Source organism: Micromys minutus (genome assembly GCF_963924665.1).
Source record: "Micromys minutus genome assembly, chromosome: 17".
NCBI lineage: Eukaryota > Metazoa > Chordata > Mammalia > Rodentia > Muridae > Micromys > Micromys minutus.
In genome coordinates, this window is record NC_137952.1 from 2,279,105 (window position 1) to 2,305,565 (window position 26,461).

At 40.0% G+C, this 26,461-nt stretch overlaps 1 protein-coding gene across 4 annotated transcripts in view; it reads left to right on the forward strand.

The window, feature by feature from the left end:
- The window catches only part of PHF21A (PHD finger protein 21A), a 164,426-nt gene that overhangs the window by 21,467 nt on the left and 116,498 nt on the right, over positions 1-26,461 (forward strand). For 3 of the 4 annotated variants that reach the window (XM_080930786.1, XM_080930789.1, XM_080930788.1), the window contains exons 1-5: positions 4,032-4,058; positions 5,350-5,461; positions 10,656-10,796; positions 18,110-18,142; positions 19,728-19,793. In XM_080930786.1, the coding sequence (XP_080786912.1) occupies positions 10,743-10,796; positions 18,110-18,142; positions 19,728-19,793 (153 nt within the window). In that variant the 5' untranslated portion in view covers positions 4,032-4,058; positions 5,350-5,461; positions 10,656-10,742. Of the gene's footprint in view, positions 1-4,017; positions 4,059-5,349; positions 5,462-10,655; positions 10,797-18,109; positions 18,143-19,727; positions 19,794-26,461 lie in introns of those variants that run through there. The other variant, XM_080930787.1, reaches the window with a different exon arrangement.

Here is a 26,461-nt window from a genome sequence, read left to right on the forward strand (position 1 = left end):
CCTTTGATTTATTTATAATGTTTTAAATTTTATAACCATGCCAGAAATCTGAATGACTTGCTTCTTTGCCTGCTCTAACTAAAGCCGCTACCTGTGAAGGTCTGTAGTGGGGAAGTCCTGAGTTTATTACAAAAAAAATTGTGAGGTTGTGTTAGCAAAATAATATTCATCTATAAAAGCAAAAATGATTGTATTTACTCTAACTTGGGTATTTTGAATGTCTTTTTGTTGACTTGTTTGAAACTCTGAGTAGCCGAGATTTCACTATTTGGTCTAGTCCAGCTTGGAGCTTGGTCTTGAGCTCTGAATCCCGTCTGGGCTGCCTCCTGCTAAGGTGCAAGCACACGGGCAGTCACCATGTCCAGCTCGTGAGTGTAGTTTTCAGTAAGAAATCCCGTATCTGAAATATTTGAGCAGATTTAATTAAGGTTTTGAAGGACCTCAGTAGCAGTACGAAATGTAGTGAGGAATCAGACAGGCCCCTAGCAGCCTTAGGCAAGGAAATAAAACCTCTGACTTAGGTGTGCTCTGCACATGGGTAGTGTAAGAAGTGCTGACTTTCATGACAGTCTTGCATTGTGCTTCTTACTAACTTGTACAAACAAAATGTTTGCCCTTCCTTAGGGTCACTCTCCATGTGGTAGCAATTAGCAATCAGTCTTCATAAGAAATACTTGAAGTATTGGAGTGCACATTTTAGGACTTCGTCTGAGAGTAGTTTGCTTTTCCTGGGTGTCTGAGTCTTCTTGAGGGTTCATGGCTATTTGGATTTGCTTCCCTGAAGCCACACCTCTGCTCATGCATGCAGATTCCACTGTGTGTTGGAACTGGTAGCCCTAAAGCCCACTCGTGGGTATCTTTAAGCATAAAGAATACTGAATTCTCAAACTTGCCCTAAGTAGCTTACTTGTGATTTTTCTTTAAAGCTTTGCTTAAAATATTTCTCCATGTTTGATATTGCTCAATTCTTAAAAGAGCAAAGGAGTCTACTCTGCCTCAGAGCACTGGCTGGTGGAGAAGTATGCTCCGGCACTGGGGCATCCGGCCTGCGGATTCTTCTTTCCGTCTGTACCTTTTGCTTTGCTTTCCTGTGTAGTTCTCTAGTCCTTGTAAGAAATTTTATAGTCAGTGTCATGATATCATCACTTCATGATTTTCTCTTTATTAGCTTAGGATCGACTCTGCTCCTGAATTTTGGAGAAAATCCCTGGGCAACAGATAGAGATGCATACATTGTGCCGTCTTTCTGTTGGCTTCTCAGAAGAGCTTATGTCTAGACTTTCCTCAGTGCTGTATTAAATAGAAGCTAAATCCCATCCTGCCTTGATCATACTCTAGTGTCAATCAGTTTTATCTCCATTGTTGATCTCAATTACCTCCAATTCTTAAGCTTATTTTTTTAATTACATATATTTATGTCTGTGGACGTACGTGCCAGAATGTGATTTGTAGAAATTGTCCACAGTGTGACTGCGTCCTGGGGATCAAAGGGTTATCAGACTTGGCTAAAAGCACTGTGACCCATGAGTTATCTTTCTGGCATTCACACATCATGTGGTATTTCATTTTGTTTTTCAATTCAACACAAGTTTTTAATTTTAGTTTAGTCTAATTTATTAGTATTTTTTAATTATATTTTAAAATGGCATTATTGTATTTCTGGTGAATATCGTTGATAAAAACAGCTTCAGACCGTCATCCATCTAACTGGTTAACAGTGGGAGATTGATGTATACGGAATTATCTAAGGAGATGCCAGGGAACTGTTTGCTGTTCAGTCAGTCCATGCACCTGACCGTTTGAGGACTCACCATGTGCTTGGTACCATTTCAGGCATCCTTTGAGTGGAACTGTGGACTTTTCACTATAGTAACTGAAATAACATCTTCTTTTTGTGGGTCTAATTATATTTTATTTGAAAGAATTTTGGATGTTGAGAGGGAATAATCTTAAAAGCTAACTTTATCATTAAAGTCACAAAGTTGAAGAAGTTTTATGTATATAAAAAAAGAGTGGATATCAATATAACTTTTAGTTGTTGAAGATGCAAAGACAATGTAAGATTTAGAGGATAAAAGTATTTAAAAGCTTGTTAAAGAACATAAACAGGAAAGAGGAACAAAAATGAGATTAAGTCCTGCCACACACAGAGTGTAATTTCTGAGACTTTGTTAACACTCACCCAGCAGAACACTCATCTCCGAGGACAGCCTCAACGCACCTTTGCAGTGTGCTGTTAAGACTATTCTGAATGTGGGGTATGCTTGAAGAACAGCCTGAAGAGACTGGGTACATCTGCAGACAGGAAACTTGTTTCTGTTCAATTGCACCTGTTGGTCCTAAATCCAGTTGGTAGGGGTCAGCTGCAACTCAAAGCTCCTCCTCCTTGGGAGGACACACAGAGTCTACTTAGTTTGTAGTAACTGGATTATTTTACAGATTTATTGCATGACTTTTCTTGTGGTTGGGAATCCACTCTAATCTTGATGATTAAAATAGCTATTTAGATGGACTCCTGAGAACTTTGAAAAGAACTGGAGTTCAGACAAGAAGGAACCTGGCATGGTGGTGCACACCTTTAATCCCAGCACTCAGGAGGCAGAGGCGGGCAGATCTCTGGCTTTCAGCCTGTTTTACAAAGTGAATTTCAGGACAGTTAGGAATATGTAGAGAGACTTTGTCTTAAACAAAAACAAAACAAACAAGAAGGAAGGAAAGGAAGAAGGAAGAGGGTGGAGAGGAGGAGAATAGCCAAGTTAATTTCTTTTGGAAATAAATGTAGACTGCATGAATCAGGAACTGTTTAAATAACTCTCGTTTATGCGTAATATGACTATACATGGTTAACACGTTTCTCCTCTCAGAGACAGGATCTTTGAAATAACCCCAAGGAAATAAGACACTATTGGAGTAGCATAGGTCAGTAGACTTAAATGTTGGTTGTGTGGAGTTTAGACAGGTCAGTGCTCAAAGAACTAAAATTTTAATTTCAGTTCTCTCATACTGGGCGAGGGTCCCAAAACTGTGTTCTTTCTTTCCAGCTTTATCACTGATTATAAATGTGGCATAGAAGGGTCGTTATGTGTTTGTGGCTCACAGTCCCAAACAGCAATATAAATTTAAGAAGATAGATGAAAATTTGATTAAAATTTTGATTATATTATTTATTTATACTTATTTTAATACATGGTTATTTTATATATTACATAATATTGTGAATTAAAACCTTGCATGAGGTAAATCTATTTCAAGATTTATTACAGAAAGACCTTTTAAGTGGAACAAGCTAAGGACTAGCTGCTTATGCTGTGCTGTAAGGCGGTGGCAGTGGAGCCGTTTGGATGAAGTACTCATGGGTCCTCTCTAGTCTACACTGAGAACACAAGTGCACATGCTTCACGACAGCCCAGCGCAGTGCACACTAGCACAAGTGTCAGCTCACAAGCTCATACAGCTGGTGACACTGCTCAGTTTTCCAAATGTGGTCCTGAGTTTGGGCGTGTAAGCATCTGTAGCAAAATAGGCAGGCAGTGTGCTGGGCTCCACTCGGGAGGGTCACCTGTGGTTATCGCTCACTTTTCACCGATTTGTGTGTGTTCTGTGAAACACGCACTATCAGTTGACAACTGTCAGTTTCCTGGGTGAGACTTCCTGTTGACAACTCAGCGATGGTAGTTAGGGTTTGAGGAACCAAAGTTTATGCTCTGATTGTAGACTCAGGCTGCCTGTGCCCCTGGCCATGCCCTCCTTGTTGTTCAAGGGCCTCTGTACTCACTTTTCCTGGTCTTGAAATGCTGTGCTAGAGCAGAGGTTTAATTCCTCTTGAGTTCCTTCTTTGCTATAAAAACCACTCATTTCTTCCTTGTTTGCTGTTGGGTTTTAAAATTTGGAGATTGGGATGTGTTTAGTTTTGGGTTTTTTTTTTCCCTTTTTTGTCATCAGAAATCTTTGAGTCTTTAGCCTTTGATGGCATCGTGCATTTGTTTGTAGTTTAACTGGGTTTTCCTTCTGTTGCAGGGGACTAGAGAGCTGAAGGAGAGCCAGCTTCTCCAGAATTGGTAAGTATTTTTACAAAGCTAGCATAGCATGCATGATTTTAGCTGGACTCAATCAAATATTAAGTGATTTTGTAGATGATTTTTTTAAATGTCCTAAAAAAGCTTCCTTCTTCAAAACAAGGCTTTGAAGTTTGTACCAAAAGTAAATGTTTAGCTTCACAGAGCTGCATCTGAAATGTGTTTGTATTTCTGATAACTGCACTAGACTGGCATGCTTCTGAATTGATAACCCATTAAAATTTGAAGGCCCTGTTGCCAATAATCGAGTAGTTAGGCCTGAGAATTCAGAGTCAGGAAAGACAAGTTGAGGTTAGGTTTCCATTTTCGCCTGCATCCCTGTGCCGCCCTGTGTCTGGACTGGCCAGGGGACTGCAGCTGTGCAACCTTCACCTTGAAGTTGGAGCCTCTTGGAGTCTGTATCTTTATGCTTGATGTTAGATTGGCTTCAAGTCTGAGATTACATTTTTTAGTGTGTGTTGTTTGGTATAAGTTTTAAAAGTAGAGAAGCAAACATTTTTCTTGATAACTCCTTTCATAAACTTTTAAACAGCTTACAATTTATTGTACTCACTAAGATCTCGGACGTCTTAGTTCAAGACTCTGAACTGCTCTGTGTGACCTGGCACATTAAGCACCTGGCAGATAATAACTTTGTTTCTATTGCATGTGCTATGAAAAAAAAATTCAACCTGCAATTGAGTGCATTTTTTCCAGTGTAAGGCTGCATAAAAAAGTCCTATCACTCAGATAGTAATAAGCTTAGTGGGTAGAACAGATAGAACACACTTTTGGTTTGAGTTTTGTTTTTTAGAGAGTCTAGGCTAGCCTTGGATACGCAGAGATCCACTGACTGAGTGCTGAGATTAAAGGCATGCACCACCATGATGCCCAGCAGAGTTTTGGTTCTGTGGTCCTTCTAGTGTTCTCTGAGTTTAGAGAAAGACTCTTGAACCAAAGAACCTTAGATTTTACTACCATTTAATTCTATTGCCTTTCTCTCATGGAACCTTGTAAAGTAATAATCACGGTTCTTTACCTTATGGTCTTATAGAATCATGGAATCGACCTGTGCGTAGAAATTTCTACACATCTGACTGGTTGTTACCTAGTCGGGTGCACATTGAATACTATGTTTTAAAACATATAGGCTGTTGTTTTCTGAAATGAGTATGTTTTGAGAAATTCTGATTCCACCGAAACAGATCGGGACTGGGGTGGGAAATGGGTTCTGTGGTCAAATAATTTGGGAAATGCTGCATTAAACAAAGTTAAACAGGTTTCTTTACTGCAGGACTTCTCAGAACCTTTAATATGCTAATGTGCATTGTGAATCTCCAAGATGGGGATATGATATGCAGCATTCTTGAATACTTCTAATGACAGGGAGCCCACTACCTCATAAGGTAACCCATTCCTTTTTTGTACAGCTCTAATCCTTAGTCCTTCTTTATATTGATCTGAACTCTTATCTCCCATGACTTTGTTTCTGCTAAGTATGATATTGATTGGTTATACTAGGGCATGTTCCTGTGTCACTGTCTCTGTGGTCTGTATTTGTTCTAAGCTTCTGGCCAGGCTCACCTGAACAGCCCTTCATCCCCAAATCATTCAGTGACCTTTCAGAACATGTGGCAGCCAGTTGTAGTCTCAGACAACTCATCACTATGCTTTTGTGTACCACTCTCCAGCCTTAAACTCTGAATTTTACTTCAGTGTTCCCCTTGTTGGGTGACGTTGGGGTTTTAATAAGCATGCTTCCTTTCCCTGCAGAAAGATAGGACACAGAAGAATGGGTGTGTGCAGGCAGCCTGTGTCCCTAGGGATGAGCCTGATGGTAGGGAAAAGGCACAGCCTCTGAGGAGAGTGTTGAGGGATTCCCCGCCTTGGCCCAGTGCTGAGAGCTCTTTAGAAAAATAAATGACCCATTCTCTTCCCAGTAAGCCCAGACAAACAGATAATTTAACAGATAAGAAACATCATTTATTAATAGTAAGCAACAGTAACTAGCTGGTTCTGTCAATAGCTTCATACCTGGACTTGAGTAAGCAGCCTGGTCAGAGTGCTAGAAGAGGTATCCTTAATGTCAGGGTTATCAAGTTCGATGAGGGACATTTTCTGTTGATGTAAGGAGTGTCACCAAAAAAACAAAAAAACAAAACAAACAAAAAAAAAAAACAAAACAGTGCTCTGAAAATAAGTCAGAATATGTTGAAATTTGTGGAATAATAGGGTTTTTAATATCATTTTGATTCATGTTAATAGTACTTAAAACTTTCAGCAAATGCTACTAAAAGGCCCTTTCATTTTTAGCATTCATAGTAATTTTTAGCACTATTGGTTAATCATCAAAGATATTATTTTATCTCACTGCATATTAAATATATAAAAAATTGAAGCCTAATATTTCAATTTTGAAAGCAGGGCAAGATAAAAGGGATATGTAGATTTGTATATGCTTTTTCCTATTTAAAATAGTAAACTTCTCAAACAATATTGTCTGTGAATGTCAGTCAGACAGAGAGATGTTTGCGTAGAGAACACAGAATCTTTTTAGGGACGGTTTGGGAGCACACCATGTCATGAGCTTGTGAAAGTAAGTCTTGTTGACCTGTCAGATTTGGCTAGAAAAAGCAGTCGTGTCAATTTTGTAGCAAAGTATGTCTTAGCAGTAGAAGGGGTTTGGCGCTTCCCTGCGAGTCCAGAACTTGTACAGCTTCATGCAAGACTGAACAGAGCAATAAGAGCACTGTTAGAAAATTTGAGAAGTTTTTTGGGTCTCATTTTTATTTTTAAATTATTTTTATTTGGGTGTATGAGTGTTGTATGTGAGGAAGGGATGAGCCTCCATGTGGTGCTGGGAATCAACCTGGGGTCCTGACCCAACCACCGATCCCAGTCACCAGCCGGAGAATTTAAGTTTTATTCAAAGGTAAAGCTTGGAGAAGTGTTGTCAATATCGCAAAACTTGATGGTTCACAAAAAGCTCTTTTCTGAAACCTTCTCTTAATTCAACTCTTGTTACAGTCCTGCTGCAGGTGACATGAGCCCCCTTTCCCAGAAAACAATGAATTAATGACTTTGTTTTGTTTTGTTCCGGAGGAGGCAGTAAATGGTCTTTCTTCACCATGTAGCTGCCCTTTTTGGGGTGAAATCTGATTATTGTTTTGTTGGGTTTTTAGTGCATGTGCATGCATGTGTGTGTGTGTGTGTGTGTGTGTGTGTCTTGAGACAATGCCTCTTAGAGTCCATTTTGGCTGTGAACTTTCTGAGTAGCTTAAGATTGAACTCCTGATCCTTGTGCCTTAAACTCCCAAATGTTATGATAGCATGTAACCTGCTATCTGGCTGTTTTCTGTTTTGTGTTGCTTTGTAGCTTGAGAGGCTATTAGGTTACCTGGTGCTTTAGTGTATACAGCTTTGAAGGCAGAAGGTGGGCATGTTGTGCTAGGCAGGATGCCCTCAGTGATGGAGGTATGCAGAATTGTTGGATAGAAAGTGTCTGTTACTGTCTGTGAATTTGTTTACAGTCACCTTTCAGTAACTGATTTGTTTTTTACACACACACACACACACACACACACACACACACACACATTATTAGAATTGGACAAATATAATAAATTATCTCTTATACCTTTTGGAGGCTAACGAATGGTTCTGCAGGTAAAGGCCCTTGGCATCATGTCTGAGGACCTGCTTGATCCCCAGAACCCATATGGTTAAAGAAACAGTATCTCCACATTGTCCACTTAACAACACACACTTTCTGTCATGTATACCCCCTCCCAGTAAACAAACGTTATTTAAAAAAAAAAAAATTAAAGTAATGCTGTCTTGTGAAGTTGCAGACTATCTCCAAATAGTGTTTACATAATGCTATATACACTAAGATTCCCGTGCATTTTAAAGGCTCCAATATGTGTGGCTTGTGCTTGAAAATTATATCTTATGTATTTTAACTTATAATAGACTAGTCTCTTAAAACAATTGTCTGAAAGAGACCTTCCTGATGAAGGGCTTCAGAATCATCTTCTAGTCCTCATAAGTCTCTGTTACCAGTCATGGTCTTTTTTATATGAAACAAAACACATGATCGGCATTTAAATGCCTTTGTATATCTCTAATAAGAGGACAACAACCTGATGTGGGAGCACAAGCTGTCAGCCCCTCGTTAGCTTGACTGGCAGGCTTGTGATACGAGGCACACTTTGACATTTGAGTCTTCAAGTTAAAACCTTGTTTTTACTCTTTGACTCTTCCTCACTACACTCTTCCCTCTCTTCCCCTCCCTCTTTTTTCTTTCTGTGAGACAAGATATGCTGTAGCCTAGGCTGGACTCAAAGTCACCGCATAGCTCAGAGAGCCTCGGCTTTGCGTCTCTACCTCCAGAGTGCTGGGATCACAGGAGTGTGTCACCATACCCATCTACTTTTTCTATTGAGGTTGTTTGTTTTGTTTTATTTTGTTTTGTGGGTTTTTTTTCTTTCATGTTATAAGAGTTCCTGATGCTTTATTCTCATTTTTCTCAGTTGAAAGGAGATTGCATTGTCTATGAGAAAGTGAGAATACTGATACTCCCCAAAGGAGGAGGTCGGTAGCTCTTAGTCCTTCACCTACAAGTGGCGTTTAGCAGATTATGAAGTGTCATCAGATCCACCCTAGGTAGCTTAGAGTTTTTTATTACACATCTTGAGCATTACAGGCAAAACCTACCTTCTTAAATGTATGTTTCTGTTGTTAGTACAGACTGGTGCCCCAAAGTCATTGGTCAGTCAGCCAGTAAGGTTCTTATTAGTATATTCATGTTAATACTATTTAATAAAGGAATTCTCATTCATGTGTGCCAAGTACTTTGATTGAATTCATACTTCCTGTTGATCATTCTTATCTTGTATTGTCTTGTAAGAGTTGGTTTTCTTTACATCTTTGTTAATTAACGTGTGAAAGCCTTGACTGTATGAACAGTGTTAATCTGCTGTGGCGGGTATCGTAAGTCCTCCATGTCTGTGACCTGCGTGTTTCCAGAGTTAGAGTTCAGCTGAGTTCTACTGAGATGTGTCATCAACAGTGCAATAAAATAGGCCTTTCTGTTTTTGAACATGCTCTTGCAGCAGGATTATCTTTCACATACAAAGAATTTTAGGAAATCTTTTTAGACATATTTTCTGATAGGACTTTGCAAAAATTAAGACTACATGGTTTTTAAAACTATAGTATAAACTGGATATGATAGATTACATTTATAATCCTCGTACTCAGGAGGCCAAGGAAGGAGGATTGTGAGTTCAAGACCAGGCTGGGCTCTATAGGAGGTTCAAGGCAAGTCTGGGTCACCCAGGGAGACTCTGTATAACAGAACTTTCATGTATAAATTAAGAGTTTGAGAAGGGAGATTACTTTTGCATTTAAAATTGAAGTGGTTGTTATAGTTTTCAGATTAGCAGTTGTAAATGTTCCTGACCATAGAAGTCCTGCTGTACGTGAGTTACTAATGATTCTGGTATTCATTATAATTCCAAACAGTTTTCAGGATAGTAAGTGGCTGAAATTCATGTCTTCTTTTAAAAATTATTTCCCCTAAATATTCTGTCTATATGAATTTTTATGATTACCAATAAATCTTGGTCAGCTTCTAGAGAGGTAACTTTGAGACTTCAGGCTTTTTTAGGCCATAATAGCCTGATTTTACATAACAAGTGTGTAAACCCTAGAGTAGAGATGGTCATTGGTGTTTTAAGTGCAGAGAGATTGAGTAGAATGAAGACTAGAGGTCCTAAGAATATATTCTTTAGCTAACGCTTCTGTCAGGATCTGCACTGAGTCTCAGAGGGCCGGGAGGCCCTCAGGCTGATGAGGACTGTCCAGTGGATGCTGAAAGCCTGGTGGTTGTGAGTCTTGTAGTCAGGCACTAGTTTTCCTTCCTCAGTGTCAAAAGACAGTGCTAGCTACAGCTTTTATAGGTATAAGGAAGAAAATAGATTTTTAATAAAGTTTAAATTTATTCAGACAAAAAAATGCCTTTGCTTTAATAGATAACCCCAAATCATGGTCACATTTAAGAAAGAAAATTTAAAGAAAAATTAGCCATTTCATTGAGCTGTAGTAGTGCTGGTGTAGGACAGGAAGTGAGACCGGGTGTCCCATTTACAGCCATAGATTCAGTCTTTTGACATCTCTACATACATACACATGTGGTGTGTGGGAGCCTGGGAACTCCCAGTCCATCCTGATTTTAAAATGCGTAACATGTTTTGTGTCTGAGTGCTCCGGATGATGCCAGTCTCCCCTGCTAGTTCTCATCTGGGCGGATGTGGTTCTTCAGCCCCTGTCCTCAGTGCTGAGCACACAGTGGGTGCTCGTGTGTTTCCTCCACCACTGTTGCTGTTGTATTCCTTTTCTTAGTTATTTGAAGTGTTTTATAGAGGAATGCCCAAAAGAAGAAAACCCAGAAAGTTTTGGTACTAAATTGTTTTTTAAAAGTCCTCTGGGGATACTTAATTTGTGTGTTACAAAATATAATATTTCTAATTTAATTATTTTGACGGAATTTTTCTTCGTTTCCAACACAATAATTCTAAATTTTTATGATCTCTACAGCTGCAGCAACAAGAGGAGCTTGTAATTTTAAACGGAGGCTGAAGACACTGTAGAATTAGCAGACATAGAGTGTGGGGAAGGCAGAGGATGGAGCTGCAGACTCTACAGGAGGCTCTTAAAGTGGAAATCCAGGTTCACCAGGTATGTGGTGTGGTTGACGCATACACACCGCGTTACAAATGAAGGCCTTGCTCTGCGTTTTGGTCAAGTCTTGTGTTCAGTCTAAGACGTAGCTAATGACCATGGCCTTTGCCCAGAGTCACTGCTCCACAGCTGTACTCATACGCTGCCTTTAAGAACTTTAATAAGATAATCCTGATATCTTTTCCAGAAAAAGAGGACAGGAAATGTGTTTTCATATCTTAAAGGTATTTGGAAAAAATAATTCTTTTTTTGCTCTATTTCTGGCCAGTTTAAAGGCCTTGTGTACACAAGATACATTCTTTGCATATTCTGTTTTTTATTTACTTTTGCTCTTCTGATGGGGCCTCAGGTTGGCCCTGAACTCTACACTGATTTGAGCTTGTGTTGGTCCTCATGCCTCTGTTCCCCAGGGCTGCCTTTCCTCACTCGACCACGGTAAGAACAAGGTGACTCACGCCAGCACCCGTGCTGGTCCCTTACTCTTCTCTGTGCCTCCTTGCTCTCTTTTATTTATTTTTTTGATGATTTCAGTTTTTGGTAAAGAAAGTCTGGGCCGTCATCAATATTTAAAATGTTCTAGTCCTTACATTTTACCTCAGGTAAAAGTAAACAAGCCGTTGAAGTGTACAATTATAAATGTATATATACATTTTATAATCATTTCATACAATAGTTTCTAAAGTGTAATAATATAAAAACACTTAATATGATTTAATTTGTATATATTAATATGAAAATATGTAAAAATAAACACCTAATTATAATTAAGACAGAAAACTACCCATAAATAACTAAATCGTTAACATTTATCGCATAAACAGACTATCACTGTTTCATTTTCTTGACGTCAGCTGGGTATTAGACTTAAAGCACATAAATAAACAAACGTGTATACAATCCTTGGTATTTAAAAGTAATAAGTGATGAGTTGGCTACTTTTGACCATGTGATGTGGTCCTGTAACATGGAAGGAAAGGCACTGACCTGTGTGACACGTATCAGTCAGTGCTTTACCACTGAGCTGCATTTCCAGTTAGAATAGACTTTAGTTTTAGGCTCTTACCTCAAACAATCTTTAGTCTTCCTGTTTCAACCTTCTAAGTTCTGGGTTTTATAACTTTGAGCCACCACATACACATTACTTTTTAAATGTGTTTTTAGGTATAGTAGTTTCTCTTGTTTTTTTCATGTGTGTGTGTGCACACATTTGGATTTCTGAATTGCTGTGTTTGCCTATTGCCCCAGAATTAGAGTGAATTAAAAGTTGTACTGTGTGTGTGTATGTGTGTGTGTGTGTGGTGTTTTCCACATGGAATTCTTTGTTTGGAAGTCCCTGCTGCTGCTTTGGACCGTGTGGACACTGTGCTCAGTAGCAGTGTGTGTGACATGCATGTGCAGCACATGTGTGCCTGGTGTCTGTGGAGGCCTGAGAGGGACATTAGGTTCTCAGGACCTGGAGTACGGTGGGTTATATGTGGGTTTGGGGAATTGAACCTGGGTACATTGGGAAAGCAAGCCAGGTTGTTAACCACTGAGTCATCTCACCAATCCCTGGATGGAAATATTTTAACATAAAGGAATATTGAATCAAGCTCAGGACAATGACAAGTAACACAACTTAAATTCATAGTTGTTTAAAGTTGGTATATCCAGTGGGTTTTTGGAATACAGTATCAATTTGAAATCTTTGTGAATCAAAGTTAATTTTATGGTGGTATATGTGATTTCTATTGTTCTATTAAAATTTACAGTGCAGTTTATTTTCTTTTAATTCCTCATAAGATACATGTTCCAAATAAATATTTATTGAATAAATTTTTTGTAATTTAACTTTTAAAATATTATTTTATAATTTGGAAGATAAATGTAAAAATTATTAAAATTTAGCTTTCACTATGATGTTTTATTTTATTATTATTTTGGGGGGGTGCAGTGAACTTTACTGATGTATTCAAGAGAGTAGGGAGGGCTCCCTAGGCCCCTCCTGTTATTATGGGGGTCTGGGATGGAAATTGTGAGAAAGAGGCTCAGTGTTGGGACAGAGACTCCTCAACAATGGAGGGCCTCTGTCTTCTTCTCAGCGTCCTTGCTGGAGTAGGTGGGTGGTTTCTTACTCCCTGGAGGCCATGTAGGCCATGGGTTCCATCATGCTGTTGCTGTGGCCGTATTCATTGTCACACCAGGAAATGAGCTTCACAAAGTGGTCATTGAGAACAATGTCAGCTCCAGCATCAAAGGTGGAAGAGTGGGAGTTTCTGTTGAAGTCACAGGAGACAACCTGGTTTTCAGTGTAGCCCCGGATGCCTTTTAGTGGGCCCTTGGATGCCTGCTTCACCACCTCCTTGATGTCATCATACTTGGCAGGCTTCTCCAGGCAGCATGTCATAACCACAACAGACACACTGGGGGTAAGAACATGGAAGGCCATGCCAATGAGCTTCTTCTTCAGCTCTGGGATGACCTTGCCCACAGCCCTGGCAGCACCAATGGATGCAGGGATGATGTTCTGGGCCGCCTCACGTCCATCACAGCACAGCTTTCCAGAGGGGCCATCCACAGTCTTCTGAGTGGCAGTGATGGCATAGACTGTGGTCATGAGCCTTTCCACAATGCCAAGCCCGGGCTGCTAAGCAGTTGGTGGTGCAGGATGCATTGCTGAAAATCTTGAGGGAGTTGTCATATTTCTCATGGTTCAAACCCATCACAAACATGGAGCATCAGCTGAAGTGGTAGAGATGATGACCCTTTTGGCCCCACCCTTCAAGTGGGCCTTCTCCATGGTGGTGAAGACGCCAGTAGACTCAGCACCAGCATCACCCTATTTGATGTTAGTGGGATTTTGTTCCTTGAAGATGCTGATGGACTTCCCGTTGATGGCAAGCTTCCAATTCTCAGCCTTGACTGTACCATTGAATTTACCATGGGTAGAGTCACACTGGAACATGTAGATCATGTAGTTGAAGTCAATGAAGGGGTCACTGATGGCAACAATCCTCACAGATACAGAGCAGAAGGCAGCCCTGGTAACCATGTACCCAATACAGCCAAATCCATTCACACTGAACTTCACCATCTTGTTTATGAGATGAGGCTGGCACCGTACTAGAAGATGAGGTTGTCTTTGGACCAGGAAGGAGCAGAGAACCCACTCTGATATTTTAAAGTCCAGTTAAAATTTATAATAAGGTGGTTAACGAGGTGGCTTAGTGGGTAAAGGTGCTTACTGCCAAGGTTTACAGTATGAGTTTGGTTCCTAGGATCTACAGATCAAAGCAAAACTGAGTCCTGGAAATTGTTTCTGACCACTACATGTGCTCTCTTGCTTGCTTTGTCTCTGTCTCTGTCTCTCTGTCTCTCTCTCTCTCTCTCACATACACACTGTAAATAAAAATAATAAAATAATAAACTATACTTGTTGATTCATGGGACATGTATTCTAGCTGTTGTAAACATTCTGAATATTAGCTGTCAGTCTGTTTATATATTTAGCTATTTAAATATAAAGTTATAGTCTTTTAAATTGAATATCTAGTTAAATATTTTTTATTTTATGTACGCATAGTGTGCACCTAAATCTGTGCTACATGTGTGCATGCAGCTCTACTAGATCTTAGGACAGTGTCAGATCCATGAAACTGACTTAAAGGCACTTATGAGCCACCTGATGTGGGTGGTAGGATTCAAGCCTGGGGCCTCTGCAGGAGCAGCCAATAATCTTAACTGCTGAGCCATTTCTTCAGCCCCCAGATGACAGCCTCAGATTCATCTGTAATTATCATACTTGTGCAATTTGCATGCTGATTAATACAGTTTAAGCTATTAGTGCGTGTGCATGAGTGTGTGTGTGTGTGTCTGCATGTATGATTGCTTGTGGGTATGCATGCCATGGTGCATGTGTGGGGACAGTAGACAACTTTGTAGAGTTGTTTCTCTTTACCTTTGTGTGTGTGTGTGTGTGTGTGTGTGTGTGTGTGTGTGTACACATACGAATACCCCTTCACAGGACACAGGTAGATCCTGGATATCTTTCTCTATCACTGTATAACTTATTTTTTGAGACAGAGTCTCTCACAGAACCTCAAGCTCACTGATATCTAGACTTGCCGAGCTCTGACATCCTAGGATCCTCCTATTTCTGTGTCTCCATTCTAGAATTACAGGTGTGTCACTACACACCTGTCTTCTTCATGAGTATCAGGGATCTAGACTTAGGATGCAGCACTTTATTGACTGAGCCATCTCCTTAGTCCTTATTTTCCTAATTTTGGGGATGGAAAAAAAGTAGCAGTAAATCCAAATGGTGGTCTGTATTCTGAAAACCGGTGCTGTTCTGATTGGCTGTGGGATGCTAATGTATGGAATTCTTGAACATGATACATTCAGGGAGGCCAGAAATGATGCCAAAGCACGGGTCTTGGATACTGAAGGGAAACCAAGGCAAGGATGGACTTTGAACTAAATGTTAAAACAAAAGTTACCTTTTGATACATTTCTAGTTAGGGAATTAAATTAGGTAAAAGTCAAGTCTCTAAGGTAGAAATTGTATTAAAAAGTTGCCTAGTGTTGCTGTTTGGAGTTTGGTTTTTTATGCATGTGTGGGCAGATGCACCAGTATGTATATTGTTTATGGTCAATAAATACTTAAGTTATAATGACTATGGGGTGGGGAATGGAATGCACCTCCATTTGGTTGATTTTTGTGTGTGAGTGTGTGTGTGTGTGTGTGTGTGTGTGAGAGAGAGAGAGAGAGAGAGAGAGAGAGAGAGAGAGAGAGAGAGAGTGAGAGTCTTAGAGGATTAACTACATATGGAATGAGACTAGTATAAAGCAAACAAAAGTTAACAAACTTTTCTGTAAAGGGCCAGATGGTAAAACATTAAGACTGTGGGTCGCTTATGATCCGTGTGGCTGCTCTGCTGTGTTACTGAGCAGGCAGGTCAGCCACAGACAGGGTATAAGCAAATGGGCATGGCTCAGTTTCATAAGGCTTTTCTTATTAACAGGTGGTCATCTGGATTTGGTGATATGGCTGTTGTTTTCTTATCTTTGACAGAATATAGATTATGAAAAATTACAACAGTCATTCATTGGAAAGTAACTTTGATAACTCAATTCCCGTTTAAAGTCACTTGGGAAATGGATGGTCTAGTGAGCTCCTCATCCTGTCTTATTTGTATGAAATGTAGCTTAGCTGTCTATACATAGAAAAACATTTATTTATTTCCTGTAGATGTGGATCTTAAATTCTAGAGCCATGAACTGTATCATCACCCAGAGGTTAAGAACACATATTGCTTTTGCAGAGGACCCAGGTTTGATTCCAACATGGTTTGAGCATCCACATGGTGGTTCATAGTCGTCTGTACCAACAGTTGTAGGGGACCTGACCCTCATGTCTGACATCTGAGCGTGGCAAGAGTGTGCGTGTGGGACAGACATGAACATGATACCAAGCACACACACGTCGGCTAAGAACTTGCATTTAGTAATTAAATAGCAATCGAAAGAAAACCAGTGACATGGAAGACGCCCCTTTTAATCCCCAAACAACTTTGCAGATAATAGTTCTGTGGTAGCCAAATTAAAAAGGACAGCCAGACTATTGTTCATTTTTTGTGTATTACTACACTTATTCATTGTACGTGTGTGAAAGTTGATGTCACAGCTGTAGGGGTCAGAGGGCAGCTCTGTGGAGTCGACTGTCTGCTCCCACGAGTTCTCTTCTAGGGATAAAGCTAAGGTTGCGAGTTGAGGTTGGAAATAGTCTTTACCCACTCTGCTATCTTGCCATCCCAAATCAGCTTTTAAAATAAATGTGGCTAGATTTGTAAGGATATAGATGATGCTTTACTACAGATCTACATGAGGCTACTGAAGGGCTAGTCTTCTCAGCCATGGACTTACTCAGCTATCCAGAATGTATGTTAGTACCAGGAAGAAAGACTTTTGTCTAGTTAGAATAAATGTCATATTATTCACCAAGCATTTCTTGGGCTATTACAACCTGTTCATTTGTCTTAAAATTAGTCCAGTGTGTGTATCTCAGCAGATCTACGGCAGCAAAGTTAGGTTGGGGTTCATTGCTTTTAAAGAGAGTTACAATAACAGCAGGGTCTGTTACCTGACTTCGTGACAACTAAAAAAGGTTGGCAAGATGGCTGAGTGGACAGAGGCCCTGCTTCCAAGCCCAGAGCCCTGATATAATTCCCGGACATACATGATGAGAGGAGAACGACATCTGACAGTGGTCTTCTGATGTCCACATATGCACCAGCACATGTGTACATAGACATACAAATAAATAAAAATGTAATTGGACAACTAAACTAAAAATGAGGACTCTACAATAGTGGTTTGGGGCCTTTAGCAAGTCATATTGTTTGTATATTAATCCATATTACCACACCTCAAATTATAAGAGCTTGGCTTAAAGTAGATGAGTTTGTTGTGTATTTTAGATTTTATTTTATAACAACATTTTAAAAGTATTTTGTCACCCAAAGAATGTGACAGCTGTTTCTATTATTATATGAAAAATTCACTTGGAGAAAAGCTAATCCTAGGTACCCTCAGCCTTCTCATATTATTTTATCTTTCAAATTCCTCTTGTTACTCTTAGGATTTTTGTTGTTGTTGTTACAGTTGGTTAAGTTAGATGACATTTATTTATTCAGTTATTTATTTGATGTGTATGAGTGCTTTGTCTACATATATGTCTGCACTGTGTGTGTCTCTGATACAGAGTCCATAAGATGAACTGATGGAACAAAGTCACTAAACAAGAGGCTCCTTCTATTGTAAGATCCAAACTAATAGACCTGCCAAACCTGTACTTTGCTGTATACAAACAGCCCTGTTTTATATGGTGTAGCTCCTTCCAGACCTGGTCTGGTGTTTGAGACAGGGCTTCACTATGTATGTAGCTCTAGCTGTCTTAGAACTAATTAGATAGATCTCGCTGGTCTCAAACACACCAAGAGCTGCCTGCTTCCTGTGTGCTGGGATTAAAGGCATGCAGCACGGTGCCCAACCTACATCCTGCTTATTTAAATTGCAGAAGCCACTGTCCTCCTCCACATTGATAAAGCAGATACTTTTTCATTTCAGATATAAAGAGATAATTGATTCTTCTGTTATAAAGAGTGCATCATTAGCCTTTTATAAACATCACCAAAACTTTTGGTTATTTCTTGGTGATATTGTGTGTGTGTGTGTGTGTGTGTGTGTGTGTGTGTGTGTGTAAAGAAGCCTAAGTAGCCATAGGAGTTATTATGTGAGACTGACAGTTCTTTTTCTCTCTTTATTACCAGAAACTGGTTGCTCAAATGAAGCAGGATCCACAGGTAAAAAAAAAAATCCTGTTGTTATGAACTTAATTTTTAATGTAAAACAATTGAAAATGACAAATGTTAAGGATAAAAATAAAGTGCAGATGTCAGTTAAATTGAAAACACACGTTCATCCCAGACAATATGTATGTCTACACTCATGTCTTACGGGTTTAAAGATCGTCCAGTTGTAGAGTGAGCTCGCTGCAGTTCAGCCTTGTTACCGTTGTTAATTTCTGTATCTGTAAAAGCCAAAGAAACAAACAAAAGGAATAGAGCGTGAATCTCTTTCTCTAGAACACTATTGAGACTCTAGACTGGCTCCAGACTGTCCTCCTGGCTTGACCTCCCAAATGCTAAGATTATAGGCATTTGCCTCCAAACCTGGTATAGATTTAATTCACATTATCAGAATTAGAGTTTACCAGGCTTTTAAAGTCTTAAACTTACTGAAATGCCCCCAAATAATTTTTAATTGTGTGCAGTTTATATGTAGGACACCTGAGTACTAGATTTACAACATTCACAGTAAAAAGTTTAGAATAATTTTTAAATGTTTGAAATTTGTATTTGTTCCAGAATAGCTTGGAATTTCATAAGTATCCAGGAAGGCGTTGGCTTCCTAACTCTCCTCCCTCCGACTCAATGCTGAGGTTATATGAATGCACCACCACACCTGGCTTTGAAAGTTTTAATCTTTAAAGGAACCAACCCTTAAAGAGGGTTTCAGACATATATAACAACACATAAACTGTTAAATTCACTTTTGTAGGAGTTTTGACTTGAACATTTTATTCTTTTATAGTGAAATCTCCCCCACTAAGTTACCTTGCCCTCCAGTGATTGCGATTTTTCAGTAGTGTCTTGGCACCCATTAAATAGTGGGATACACGTCTGTCTGTAAAGTCAAATAAATTCCCCAGCCCTGACAAACCAGGCCAAGAAATGGAGGGACAGTGTATGATACTGTCACTGGGGTGACGTGCAGATTTTCTGTCATGTTAAACATGTGAAACTTTTACCCCCACTCCCACCCCCAGAAAAGGCAAATGCACTCAGTGTATTTCTTCTAAAATAGTAGTGCTTTCGATTCCTAGAACCTCAGCATGCTGATATGAATGACGTGCTGTTAAGACAGTTACAGCGCTGACAGCTCCCCAAATCTAGGTTAAAATAACAAACGTACTTTTCTAAATAAGAGAGAGGACAGTAGAGAAAAGCCTCTTATCTTTGCTGATAATGCCTCAAAGCAGCAGGGTATGCACACTTTAACCTCCATTTTCCTGTTTTTGTCTGATTAGTGGAGCCTTAGGTTTTCTGTCAACTGATACTTTCTGTAAAGATTAACAATATTTTAGGAGAGAAGCACTATTAGAGTGCAAAATGAGAAAGTATAGAACTTCCTGTAATTCAAAACAGTTATGAGGAAACTGCCCCCGTTTTGTTTTATGGGTTGATGTTATGCTTATAATTTAATGCATGCAAAACGTGATAGTTAAAGGTTGTTTCATTGCCTGTAATGCAGTGTGCACCATCTTCCCGATACTATTATGTTAACAAATGAATGTCTCTCTCACAGATATTTTTTCTTTCCAATCAGAATGCTGACTTAAAGAAACAGCTTCATGAACTCCAAGCCAAAATCACAGCTTTGAGTGAGAAACAGGTAGGAAGGCGGGGCATGTTTTAACATGTGTTCTAAAGACATGTGTGCCTGAGGTTTCTAAGACGGCTGCTGGGGCTTTTTTGTTTGTTGTTTTGTATTTTTTCACGTGTGAAAATAAGTGTGGGTAGCCAGACTCGGCTTAATTTTTCTTGAGCTGTTTATCTATTTTTACTTTTGGTTGAAATCGGTTTTCTAGAGTCTCCCATGAGTATATGCTACTGACAGATCCCTAAAAGCAATATGGCAGGCTGCTGTTAACTGTGCTAATTAAACTGCAGTTTACCCATAGGGAAGGGGCAGAGAAAGTTAGTGGGAGCATTTGATGTGGAGCCCTGCACATCTTCTTATATGCAGTGTCCTCTTCCCTGCTGTGAAAGTTTGAGCTGACACTTAACTTATGGGTAGCTCTCTACGTAGGCCTCCAGTTCTGAGTGTTGTCAGACCTTTATGCTAATCTTTATCAGATGCTGACCTGATATTTGAAAACTCTTTGATGGGAATTCCTAGACTTACTCCATGTAGGGCAAGAGAGGAACATCTTGTATTTTGTATAAGGAAAGTGCTGCTGTTACTTTTTGCAGAGTGGCTGCCACTTTATCAACTGAGGCAGTTCCTGCCACCAGGTGGAGTGTGACAGTTGATGGTGCTGGTGCTGTGAGTTCTGTGAGGTCTGTGGTAGTCTGAGGACCTCCCAGTGCCTTCTTCCCTCTCTCGCCCTCTCCTGTGTAAAGAACAGTTTCTGTTTTGGAATAAGGAGCATGTATACCTGTGAATTAGTTGACAGTTCTGTGCCACTGAAACCTTACTGAAGAGTTGATAAAACGGTTTTTGGTAACTTTGAGTTTTCTGTTGTTGTCTAAACAATAGCAACGACCATTTTTTTCCCCTGCAGATTTCTGATTGTGTTTTTCATTTCACTGAAGGGAGAAATACATTTTTGAGAATCACAGATGAGATAATCTTCTACGCTGGGTGAACCACTGTTTTTTGATTCTTTTCTCTTTAATGCTTTCCAATCTTGTCTCCACAGACAGGAGGTATTTTAGATTAGGAGGAGCCAGAGTAAAACTGGGAGGTGATAGGACGCAGAGGCAGAGAGGAATCTGTAAGGGAAATGTAAACAGGATTGTTGGTATGTGACTGGGCTCTTTAGACGGAAGCATGTTAGTGAGTGAGTCACTTTTGCTGAGTTTGATGTAGCTGACAGAGAAGTTAAAAATGATTAGTAGATGGGGGGTGGGGAACTCAGGGCTGCATTTCAGAGAAATGGGCAATCACGGAAAAATTACATTTAAGAAAATCTGTTTGTGATAACTAACTTTGTGTCTTAGTCACTGTTCTATTGCTGTGAAGAGACACCGTGACCAAGGAAAGCATTTAATTGGGGGGTTGCTTACAGTTCCCGAGCCTTGGTCCATTATCCTCATGTCAGGGAGCATGGTGCGGAGTAGTAGCAAAGAGGTACCTCTGATTTACAGACAGAGATGGGGTGGAGTGAGAGAGGGATCGAGGGAGGGAGAGAGAGACATACACACCCACACACTATGATAGCGAACGAGAGAAAGCGAGGAGAGAAAGAGAGACTAAGTCTAGCATGGGCTTTTGAAATTTCAAAGCCTGCCCCTGCCCCATGACACACTTTTTCCAGTAAGATCATACCTCCTTATCCTTCTAATCCTTTCAAAGAGTTCAATTACCTGGTAACTAAGCATTTAAGTCTATGAGCTAGTGGGGGCCATTCTTATTCAAACCACCATAGTTTGGCTGATTCTGTAACTTGTTAGTCCTTAACTGACTACACTTAGAGAACTGTAACTGCCTTCATCAGCTGAGAAAACCCTAACACTGAACTTACTAGGTAGCTCTCTATGTGGCTTCAGAAAGACCTTAAGCTGAAATGCAGTCTGGCTGTTTTTGTATTTGCTTAACTATAAAAACACGGCCTTGATAGAATAGGTCAGGGTAATGTTTAAAAGAGGAGCAGCTGTCACATGTGAATGCTGCCTCACTGACAGCATTCCAATCAGAACCCTCGCTGTTGTTCATCAGACTATAATCTCAAGTTTATTTTATAACCATTTCTAATGCTACTTGTTTGCTTTTCCTTGTCAAAAGACTAGACTTTGGCCAGAAGTTTTCCTTTCACGTTAGTAACTAAAATCTGAATGATCATATTCACATGACTAATAGTTTAACTTAATATTACATTGTTGTTGTGAGAAGACGTTAAGTACAAAAAACTCTGAAGAGCCCTTTCCTTTTCCTCTTCTGGGGACAGTGCTTAGAGGCATTCAGAATGGTCCAGTATTAAACATACGGCCGTAGAGTTTCCTACAACATAGCCTCTAACAAAGCTAGGCTGTCTACCCAGAAGGTTGGGAATGCTCCTATGTCTGCTTATGGTGTGTGCCTGGGCAGACTGCGAGGTGTTCGTGCTGTGAGACCCAGAGTCCTTACGACGTTGTCTAAGATTAAGAAGCGCGTCAGCAGGGCCTATGGTGGTTCCATGTGTGCCAAGTGTGTCCGTGACAGGATCAAGCGGGCTTTCCTTATCGAGGAGCAGAAAATCGTGGTGAAAGTGTTGAAGGCACAAGCACAGAGTCAGAAAGCAAAATAAATATGCAGCTTTTTAAAGTAATAATAATAATAAAACCTCTGAAGAATAATGTAGTTTTTATTTTGGCTTGCATTTTTCTGTATACATTTGTATATATCTGTTTGTAAAGGTGACTGAAAAATAAAATATAAACATTTTCTTATTTTGCCTTATTAAAGAAATACAACGTTGTAGATAGTTACCAATTCTTATAGCAGACATTGGTTCTTACTCATTAATATAACTTCAGTCTTCGATAGCACTTTGGGAAAAGATGGTCTTTGGTGAGCATTCTCCATGGTAAAACTCAGTCATGTTCCTTGAATGCATGTTTAGAAGTTTTTATTGCTTTCGAACTGTAACTTGAGATTCATGAACAGAAATTCTAGGGTGGATTTAGAAGGCAGCTTCACCTACAGGGATTCACTTTGTGTCTGATAGTTTTAACTGAACATTCCTAGACTCAGTTAGCTAAGTAAACTGTATTCTCCGTAGTCAATTAAATCATGACAGAATAGCCTCTACTAAGAGGCATTTATGACTTTATCTGCATTACAGCCCCCTCTTTGTGCTTGTTCTGTGTGTGCCTATGTGGGCATGCAAGTGTGTGTGAAACAGTCAGTAGACAATGTTGGCGGTATTACATATAGGCATTTCCCCCTTATTCTCCTGTGTGTATTTCCTGACATCTCCATAGCACATTTGCCTCATTTAAAATAATTAATAAACAAGAAACATTATTTAAAAAAAAACTACCTAACACCGATTTCTGGTCTATACATGGAATAGTTAGCATTTGAAAACCTTGTGACATTTTTTTTTCCATCATAATAGATGACCCCTAATCAGAGGTTTTAACTGTCTGGAGCCATAGTGGGGTAGGTAGCATGTGGAAGCAGCTATTCATTTCCTCAACAGGATTCATTCTCATTCTGCTCTCCCCTTCATTTATACCTGACAGAAACAGGTGGGCCGTGGCAGAATCCAGAGATCTGGATTCTGGAGCCAAAATGCTCAGTTGCCTTAGTGTTCTGTTTTAATCCTAATTTCTCATAGAAATACCACCTCTCCTTCTCTCTCTTTTTCCTTTTCTTTCCCCTCTCTTGGGAGTTCTAGGGATGGAACGCTGGGCTATGCACGCGATAAGCAAAAGACTATTAGAACTGTACCCCTAGCCCAACAGGCAGTCTTAACATCTCAACACATTCCTTGTCCCTAGGAGGATACCTAGTTCGTATTCATTCAAGTTGGTATTCCCTGCCTCAGTTTGTCAGTCTGTCTCTCTGGTTTCATCTCACTGCTAAGAGTTGTTACTTCTACTGAGCAATGAGCCCTAAAGTTCCTTTCTCCCTCATAACCTCATCAAAGCCTTTTATTTTCTTTATAGTTAATGTTGTTTATAGTTACAGACAGGTCTGTCTGTGAGTGGCTGAACCCCCACATAAAGGTGACTGACACAGGCATACTTCTCTGGCCTCCAAGAGCTCCGCACTACACTAGACTGGAAGAGTGTTCAGTGTCGATGGCCCAGGCACCTCCTGTTCTGTTGCTCTGTCATGCTCAGCGTGAAGCTTCACATCAGACTCCAAAATAGCAGCTCCATCTGGTGAGAAGGGGGAAATCAACAGAGAGGGAGCCCTTTATTTTTAAGGATGTTTACTGGAAGCTTTATGTACCACTTCCAGTTAAATCTGCTTGATTTGAACAGTCACATGACCTCACTAGTTGCAGGGAAGACTGGGAAGTGTAGTTTATTTCTGGAGGCCATGGCCAGATAAATTTAGGCACTGTATACTGAAGCTAAATACAGTTTTACCCACTGTAGCATACCACAGTTTGTGATTACATATCTACTTATAGTTACTATTTTTAAAATGTCTTACTAAAAGGTTTCAAGAACACAGATTCCTGACAGAGGGAGTGGGGATGTTTCTGACTCATGCCTGCTCTTGGGACCCCCTTTCTCATACTGGGTTGCCTCGCCCAACCTTGCTACAAGGGAATGTGCTGGTCTTACTGTAGTTTGTTGTACCATGTCTTATTGATGTCCCTGGGAGGCCTGCTCTTTTCTTGAGGGGAGGTAGGGTGGGGTGGGTCTCGGGGAGAGGGGAGAAGTGGAGGACCAGGGAGGAGGGAAGTATTGTATGAGAGAAGACTAAATTAAAAAAAAAAAAAATGAAGACAGGGAATTTAATTCATTGCCTTCCTTATCCCGAGTATAATAAGTCCCGTAATATCTACCATTTTGATTTATTTGGAGAGAGGTAACCCACTCCACCGTGTGTATGCAGAGGTTAAGACACCTTGCAGGAGTGGTTTTTATTAGTTTGTGAGTTCCAGGCATCAAATTCAGGTTGTCAGACTTGTGTAACTTTAATTTTTTTCAAAACCTATTTTTAATGATGGTTTCTAAACATTTTAACCTCCCTTGTAGCCCACCACCCACCAGAGGGAGTGGGAAAGAAATGACAGAAGGGAAGTGGACCTGTTTAGAAATGGTTCTTTGGAACAACTCCTGTGTTGTCTGGAAATTGGCAGTTCTGTTCACAGGCTAGCGGCAGCTCGATCCACTCGCAAACACTGCACGGATGCATCAGCAGTCCAGTTTGGTAAAGTTGGCGTACCAAACACGAATCAGCAGCAGTGGCACTCCAAACAACAAGAGCAAACAGAAAACAAACAACGCCTTTCGTCCTAGTTATTGCCCTGTATCCTGACGGAAACAGTGTATAGACAGCCAGACCTCAGCCTCAGCTTGAGTCAGGAGAGACCGTGAGGAACGCCAGGAGTTCTCAGCTGTGCCTCAGTCAGCAAAGCGAAGATCATCAAAGACCAGACCAACACTGTAAGCAAGCCAAGCTCAGCCTCCAACACTGTCCTTCTTACACTCCCTCAAACATGCATGTCCTCCATGGAGGATGTTCATCTGTCTCAGCTCACATCACTCTGCCGGTCAGCCACGTTCGTGGAAGTGGCAAACTGCAGCACACACTGAAGTACGATGGAGTCCCAGCAAATGGAGCTCAACTGCAGTGTAAGGCAGACCAGTGTGTGTGTGTGTGTCGTTAGCAAAGAATCCTTCATTGTGTGTTCTTTCACATGCTTGCTTTAGCAGAACACCCTCTCTCCTATGTCTGCTTCGGCTAAATGTTCCTTCACAAATCTGCCTTAGTCTGTCACCTGTGTTCACGTCAGGAAAACACTCCTTCATGTGTTTGCCTCAGCAATACTTCTTCCAACACAGTGTATTCTCCAAAGAACCCTTAAGGCTCCACTTCAGACTTGGCTACAGGTACCTTTACCCTCTGAGATATCTTATTTGCCCTTTTATAATTTTTGGAGAAGGTAGTGTACCACAAAAAAATGTTTTATATTTTTCAAACAAATTTTACCTGACTGATCTTTTCTATTTACAGTTTTTTTTTTAATTTTGAAGAGCAGTGTATCTTGATCTTTTAATTCAATATATTATGAATGTTTTGTTGATTTTTGAGAGTTTTTGTTTGTTTGTTTGTTTGTTTGTTTATTTTGGAAACTGGGTCTTACTACATTCCCCTGTAGGCAAATGACTATGTAGATCAGGTAGACCTTGAGGTCAGATTGACCTGCCTTTGCCTTCCAAGGGCAGGTGTGTGTTAACTTTAAGTGTTCTTTTAAAACTCGATTTTCCACACCCTCAAGTATTTGACTATTCACAATTTAAGACAGTTCCCCCATTGACGATAGTTGTTTTCCCTTTTTCTTTTCTGAGTATTTTTATGATTAATACTTTTCCTATGTAAATTGATTATTACTCTGATTGCCTTAGATAAATTCCTAGACATGGAATTGGATGTAGTGACCAGCTCTTAACATAGCAGTCCTCTATTACAAACTGGTTTTACTGAGTGCCTTATAATAGTATACTCATCTTCACACTAGATCTGCAGGTCACTAGCAGTTTTCTCCATCCAGGGTGGCTTTGGTCAGATCTGCTTTCATTTTTGGGTTGACTGGGCCTGCCTTCATGATTGTAGGCATGCGTATGATTACCTTAATATGTTTATTCTGAAGCTTAGCATGAGGAAACTAA